General features: G+C 37.6%; 1 protein-coding gene across 1 annotated transcript in view; it reads left to right on the forward strand.

The window, feature by feature from the left end:
* LOC102212901 (uncharacterized) overlaps positions 1–6,592 on the forward strand; it is an 8,429-nt gene extending 1,837 nt beyond the window's left edge. The window contains exons 5-8 of the mRNA XM_005755087.2: positions 4,351–4,423; positions 4,565–4,894; positions 4,979–5,367; positions 6,584–6,592. Of these exons, the coding sequence (XP_005755144.2) occupies positions 4,351–4,423; positions 4,565–4,894; positions 4,979–5,367; positions 6,584–6,592 (801 nt within the window). The remainder of the gene's footprint in view (positions 1–4,350; positions 4,424–4,564; positions 4,895–4,978; positions 5,368–6,583) is intronic.
* Positions 6,593–7,462: the final 870 nt, after the last annotated feature.

Here is a 7,462-nt window from a genome sequence, read left to right on the forward strand (position 1 = left end):
TGCCTTGATTAAATACTAACTGTGAGCAGTTTATTTGCCTCATCGCTGACAAGTTTGGGCTCTCAAACTAAAACAAAGTCTTGTCACATTTTTGAAATCCCTGAATTTTTTATCTATATAAACCTGTTTCCTTGCTTTCGTTGATTAAAAACTATTTCATTCAGTATTTTGGATTCTTTTTTATGTTTAGGGTAAGATACTACAGGGAAAAGAACTGGTCAGTTTTTTAGATTTTGGGTGGTTTTGCTAATAGTGTCTTCTTTCATGTTAAAGTAGAGAAATTATTTTATTATCCCGTATCTGTTTAATATGTAAGAAATCTGGGCACAGCCATTTTTTTCAGTGGTTGATTGTAAACTGCGGTAAATAATTTATACTATATATATGCAAACCTTTATGAGTTATACCTTATTAATGTTAGAGAAGCCGTTTGTGTGTTTGTGCTTCATTTACTTTATACAAATGGAACTGTAGCTAAAAAAAAAAGATTAGAAGAATGATTAGTCTGTTGGTTTTCATCTCAGAGAACATATTAATAGAGTAGAATAGGCTTTGCTCCCACTAATTTGAGTGTAAATTGGGCAGTTGATGGAACATTAAAATCCAGTGTGATGATAAATGTGGACAGGCATTTTTTTTTTAAAACACACACATGAATTTGTAATTTGAACTTCAGTTGATTTTTTCTTTATTTACCTTTGATTTAACCTTACATTAAGGCTCCTCTGAACCAGTCTAGCTTAAAATCACTTAAAAAAATTTGTTGCAGCAAGCTTGATGCAAGCGTTTCCATGAGGTGAGTGGGAACATTTCTCCGAGTGGTGAAGATGGCCGCACAAAGGGCATCTACTGTCTGGAACCGTTGTTCTTTAAAAAAAAAAAAAAAAAACTTTCCTTGCCATCCATCCCGAAAGGTTTTCAACTGGATCAGGGCAACATGCAGGACCGGCCAAAATAGTGATGTTATTCTTCTGGAAGAAGATCCTTATCCTGCAGGCACTGTGTAATGTAGCGTTGTCCTGTTGAAAAACCCAGTCGCTACCACAAAGACGAGGGCCCTCAGTCATGAGGGATGCTCTCGGCAACATCTGGACATAGCCATCGGCCGTTTGATGCCCCTGCACCTCCTGAAGCTCCATTGTTCCACAGAAGGAAAAAGCACCTGAGACCATTATTGCGCCCACTCCACTGTGGGTTGTAGAAAACATCTCAGGTGGGATCTGCTTGTCATACCAGTAACATTGGAAACTATCGGAAACATCAAGTTTTTTTCTCATTAGAGAATAAAACCTTCTTTCACCTTTTACTGTCCCATGTTTGGTGCTCTCTTGCAACGTCCAAAAGGTGAGCTTTGTGCTGTTCAAGGAGACGAGGCCTTTGAATACATTTTTTATTTTTGAAGCTCTTCAGTCTCAGATGCCATCTGACGGTTATGGGGCTGCAGTTCGCACCAGTAACAACCTTAATTTGGGTCCAGGATCATCAAGTGTCTTGATGACAGCCAATGGGATCCTCCGACCCCAAAAAGTCTCACCAGCACTGTCTTACTACATCCCACCTCAGCAGTGATTGCGTGCTGCAAGAGACCCTGCTTATGCAGTTTAATAACCTGAACACGTTCAAAAATGAAACATTTTTTTTTTGCCTTTGCCATCAGAACGTCATGACAGTGTGACTACCCGACAGAAATGACAATGAATCCACATTTCTGCACAGATTTGGTCCTAAACTTTAGGTCAGCTGTAGAAGAGCCTGTTTCATTTTAAGCATTGTTCTCAATATATTGCATGCTCTAAACAAATATTCTGTCTCACTCCCATTTCTTCTTGTCGCATGTTGAAGCTCTACTTGGAACTTCGTTAAGATTTAACCTTGCAAAATAATTTTGTTTTGCCATTTTTCAAGTGGTCTTAAACTTTTGATAGGGATGTATAATGAGAACTGCATAGAAAAAGTTTATTTAGGTGATATACCGTTCTGGACCCATTTACACTCATCATAGGCACGAATGTCATGGCAATTTGGAGCTTTTAATGATTTCTTTTAACTGTTATTTTACCAAGGTAGAATGATTACATTGCATAAACACAAAAATACCTAGAATAATAGGGTTTATAATGTATGTGCATTTTCTTCTATCTACACAGAGTTAAACGTTTATAAATAGGCTTTGATATATGCATACACCTCCAATGATATTTGGTTTCATGCTCCCAGATGCTTTTGGGTACTCTGAATGGATACTGGATCACTCCTCTTGGCAGAATTGGTAGCGCTGACTTAAATTGACTGGTTTCCTTGCACTGTCATGACTTTTCACTGTCTACAAATTTTGAATAGATCTAAGAGTGGGCTTTTGCAAAGACCTTCTTGAAGCTTTATGCATTTAATAATAAACAGTTTTCTCCACATTCAAATCATTTTTACCTACATACATTGCTAAAAACAAAACAAAAACAAACAAAACAACAACAACAAAGAAACACCTTTCAATCAGCGTATGGCATCAAATCAATTATAACTGATAGCACAATTTTTCAATTACTACTGGACACTACAGGTATTACACAGGTAGTCCAACTCCTCAAGAATAGCACATCACATATGATTGCTGTATCTCCCAGCACAGTCTCAAGAATATTGATGCTGGCTCATTATTAATCTCTGGCTCTCTTCCACAGCATGTCTTTATCCTGTCTTCCTCTCTCAACCTAACCAGTTGCAGCAGATGGCCCCGCCCCTCTCTGAGCCTGGTTCTGCAGGGGGTTTCTTCCTTTTAAAAGGGAGGTTTTCCTTCCCACTGTCGCCAAAGTGCTTGCTCATAGGGGGCCATATGATTGTTGGGTTTTTCTCTGTATGTATTATTGTAGGGTCTTTACCTTACAACATAAAGTGCCTTGAGGCGACTGTTGTGATTTGGCGCTATATAAATAAAACTGAATTGAACTGAATTGAATTAAATTGATTCTTGGAGACAGGCAGTTAATCTAGGAGAGCTGGGCAAGGTTATAGAAGGTCCTTATCCATCAGCAGGACTGGTATCTACTCTTTTGTGCTAGGACGAACAGGATCCACCACTGGTGACCTGTGCTTTATACATGTGAGAGCAGGTCCACCCTGAGCACAAGTAAGAGATGGAAAGGGTCTGTAGAAGCCATGGAAAACATTCCTGTAATATCATTTAGCATGATTACTTTGTTGGTGAGTCACTGGTGGTCTGAGGAAGGAAATCCGTGGAAAAATTCACAGACCTCAAAGTGCTAGGCAACAGTACCCTTACTACCATTAGATGTCCTTGGATCCACTGACAGACTATGAGAATACATGGCCTCATGTTGCAAGAGTATGCAGGCAAGTCCTGGAGGATAAAGAAATTGAATGGGCCCAATGTTCAAGTCATCTATATTCATTAGAACAACTCTGGGACATTATGTTTCAGTCCATCTGACACCAGCAGGTTGCACCTCAGACTGCTCAGGAGCTCACTGATGCCCTGATCCTGATCTGGTTGGAGATGCCTCAGGACTTTTTTCCCATTGAGGTCTGATATGTTTTCAAAGTGCCTCTCTGAAGTTTTTGAGCAGTGTACAATTGTTGATCTTGAAATCTGCAATCTCAAAGGGGACATGAAATCAGTCCATGCTGTGCAGAGTTTGATCAGACTAATAAAGGAAAACTGTCTTAGAACATAATGATTTGATTTCATGGCTTAGGTCATCATATACCATATCTTTGTATAGGTATTTTGATATTCTTTATACAGCCAGCTGATCTAAAGAAGACATGCCATTTTGATTGAGAAAGTTAAACAGTGTATACCAGCTAAGGTCTTGGAGGTAACATTATTCTGTCTTTACCTCTAGCTCCACCATGGGGTTAACATGGGTGACATTCAATGCAAGTGCTGATTGGTTTGTTATGAAAAATGCAAAAACATATAAATAAATAAAGTTGCACATTAGTTGGGCAAAAGGCTTCGCTTCATCCTGTTCGCCAGCTTTTCTCCAAGTCAAGATGTCAAATTTCATCAGAAATTCAATATGTAATGTTTTTGTGTTATTTCTTGCACTACACACCACAAACAGAAGTGGTGACTGTTCCACTGTTTATGTCCTTCAGATGAAAAGAAAAGGAAGGAATAGAATAACGAATAACCACCAAGAGAGAAGTAAAAATTAACCAAATGAATAATTACAACAGAATATCAAAGAGAGGTGAAATGTTTTACAGAGCCCAGGAGGAGACCAGTGTGACGTGAAGGGTACTTTTGAATCTATATGTGTTAACCAATCAGAATCATTTTACAGCCTTACCTACCATGATCATCTTGCCTCCTTCACTCACTGAAAGACCATGTTCTCAACAACGAGCAGTGTCATGATGATGGTGCTGTGGATTACTTTGCTCTTTCTTCATCAAGGATGTAAGTGCTCTTTAATTTTCTCCACAACTATTCTATGAAGATAAATTATGTCAAATAGAAAAAAATGTGTTGAAAATAAAATGAATTATTTTGCATTTGAACATTTTCACATCATTTTTTTTCTGTATTCTCTTAATTCAGATTCTCTGGTTCCAATAAAAATCGTTCAGCTTGGTGAACCAGCAACGCTAACATGTGCTTTACCCAGCAATAAACAGCTCAGCACTTTGGAAGTCCACTGGTACAAGCAGAGTATCGGGGATGAGCTCAAACTGATTTCAACACTGTATGGAACTACACCACCTCAGTATGGTCAAGAAATAGTTAGATCAAGATATGACGCATGTAATAAAAAAACATTTAGCAATCTGACCATTTTGAAGACAGTCCAAGAGGATGAAGGAATCTATCACTGTGGAATCATTGAATGGCTTAATCCTGAATGGAGTGGGACATATTTGTTAGTAAAAGGTAATAAACTGGCATACTTTCAAAAAATGTATTAGTGTGTTGGAGCATGTTTTGACGATTGGCTTTATATTTTGTATTAAACAGGAAACACTCAGAGGGCATCAAACTATACTGTCGTTCAGTGGCCAGCTGTATCAGATCCAGTCAATCCAGCAGACACAACAGCTGTCCAGTGTTCAGTTTTCTCTGACTCTGACAACAACACATATGCAGAGGATCGTGATATGTTCTGGTTCAGAGCTGGTTCAGACAAATCTCATCCTAGCATCATCTACACTGGCAGAAAAAGAAGTAATGAATGTGAAAAACCATCTGACCTTCAGAATAGCTGTGTTTATCGCTTCTCTAAGAACATCAGCTCCTCTGATGAAGGGACTTACTATTGTGCTGTGGCCACATGTGGGGAGATATTATTTGGAAATGGAACCGATCTGAAAGCTGGTATGATTTTTTGTTTACTACTGGAAGTCAAGGTATGTTGGCAGCATATGAGTGATTTTTTTGGAAACTTTGATATGTCTTTCTGGTTGTTTGTTTTGTAGTGGAAAAAACACAGTCGGCATTTATTCAACTGGCCTTAATAACAGTGTGTTTGGTCATTTCTGTCATTGGAAATGTTTTCCTCATCTGCAACCAAAGAATACAAAATAAAGGTAAGTGTTGTATGATGATTTCCAAAGCTAAGATTGCCCCGTTATTCAAGTAGCATTTCCATTGTTTAAATATGAATATGAATACATATTAAATGTTTTGTGTTATATAATTATATGTTAGGAAATACATTTTGAAATAGTTGCCACATCAAATGCATTTTACTGTTTTGTATTTGTCATGTTAATTGAATTCATCTTTATGAATAGAAAATGCTATATCGGAAGACCAAATTGACACCTCACACCAACCAGTAAGTAATGAAAATGCTTGTTATTCAATTAAAACTGAAAAACTCATTATTATTATTTCACCTGGTTGTTATTATTGCATATCTTTATTACACAGGCTGAAACTGATGGCCATGTAAGCTATGTTGCACTGAACTTCAGTGAAAGAAAATCGAGAAGCACAAGGAAGAGAGACTTTGCTGAGGACAGTGTCTACTCTCAAGTTAAATCCTGATTTCAATACCAAAGTTGAGTTTTGTGTGTTTTCTTGAAAAAACAAAAACACAGAAAATGAAAGAAAATAATATCAAAGAAAAGAAAAATCAACACATCAACTTTAAATATTGCAAAACAACAAACAAAAACAAAAAAAATCCTCAAACTACTATGTGATTTAATCAGTGGATTCACACTCCTGTTGGAGAGGAGACGTGAGTCCCGCTGACTCCACAGGTAGCTTTCTGCCTTTGTAAGAGAAATTAAGTTGAGTGCTGCTGAATTAGAAGCTTTTTTTTTTGTAAAAACAAATTGTTTTTGTTGGAGATACTGTAGTGTGAGAAAACACTTGTGCAGACTGACAGTATAAATTCAGGAATGTGAGAGTTTAGCTGGACTGAGCCTTGCAGCCATGTTGTTTGTTACTGTAGTAGTATTGTATTGCCTGTTTGTCTTTCCTGTTAGGTGAGCTTGACTTTATATTTGCTGCTTTTTATTTTTTTTTAAGATTAGATAATGTAGTTTGTTTCTACCTTAAATAGTTGAATGGAAATTTGAATGTGAATTATAGCTTTCGTTGTTTTTATGCTAGGTTACCTAGTCCATTTTACTTTACATGTTAGTGTTATATCAGGAACAGCTACACGGACCGCCTTGCAATGCATCATCTCTGCCAATAATCACAACAACAACAACAGCAATAATAATAACAATAATAATGACATGTATTATGATGAATATGACTTGCTTTGAGGGTCCGGAGTCTAGTGACTCCCAGTTTATGTTTATTAATATTCATTGATTTTGTTAGTTTATTAGTTATTTGTAATTATTTCCAGTGTTTAGGTGTTCTCTGTGCCTCCCTGGTGTTACTTGTGTTGTGTCTAGTGTTCTTGGTTCTATGTTCCCCTTTCCTGTTTTACTTCGGAGAGTCCTGTGCATCAGTGTATTCTGTTTTGCTTCCACCTGGCCTCATCTCGTCTGATTATTGTGAGCTGTGTGAGCTGTGTTCCCTGCTTGTCTGCCATTTCCTCACTTCCCTGTGTGTAATATATAGTGTGCGCTTGCCTCTGTCAGATTGCCTGCGCTTTCTCCTGTTTGTCATCCCCCGTGTTTCATCCTGCATTTCCTCCTCAAGGTTTCCATGTCTTAGGTTCCGCGTTTCCAGTTTCAGGTTTTTGGTAATGTTTTCTATGTTCCTCGTGTTCTTTAATTGAGCTTTTCCCGGTTTAGATTTTTGTTTGTTTTTTCACAGTTCCTTCGCCACCTTTTGTTTTGTAGCTTTTTGTGCAGTCAAGAATAAAGGCTCGTTTTTGTTAAAGATCCACATTCATCTCCATTGTCTGCGTTTGGGTCCAGTTTATGTTTGCATCTGGGGATGAATATCTGTATGTTTTATGTGTCTTTGTGCCTTGTCTGTGTCATTTCATTACATTTCAGTTTCTTTTTTAAATGCTTTATAAAACAAAAA

Source organism: Pundamilia nyererei, unplaced genomic scaffold, assembly GCF_000239375.1.
Source record: "Pundamilia nyererei isolate P.nyererei 1_Seehausen unplaced genomic scaffold, PunNye1.0 scaffold00921, whole genome shotgun sequence".
NCBI classification, from domain to species: Eukaryota; Metazoa; Chordata; class Actinopteri; order Cichliformes; family Cichlidae; genus Pundamilia; species Pundamilia nyererei.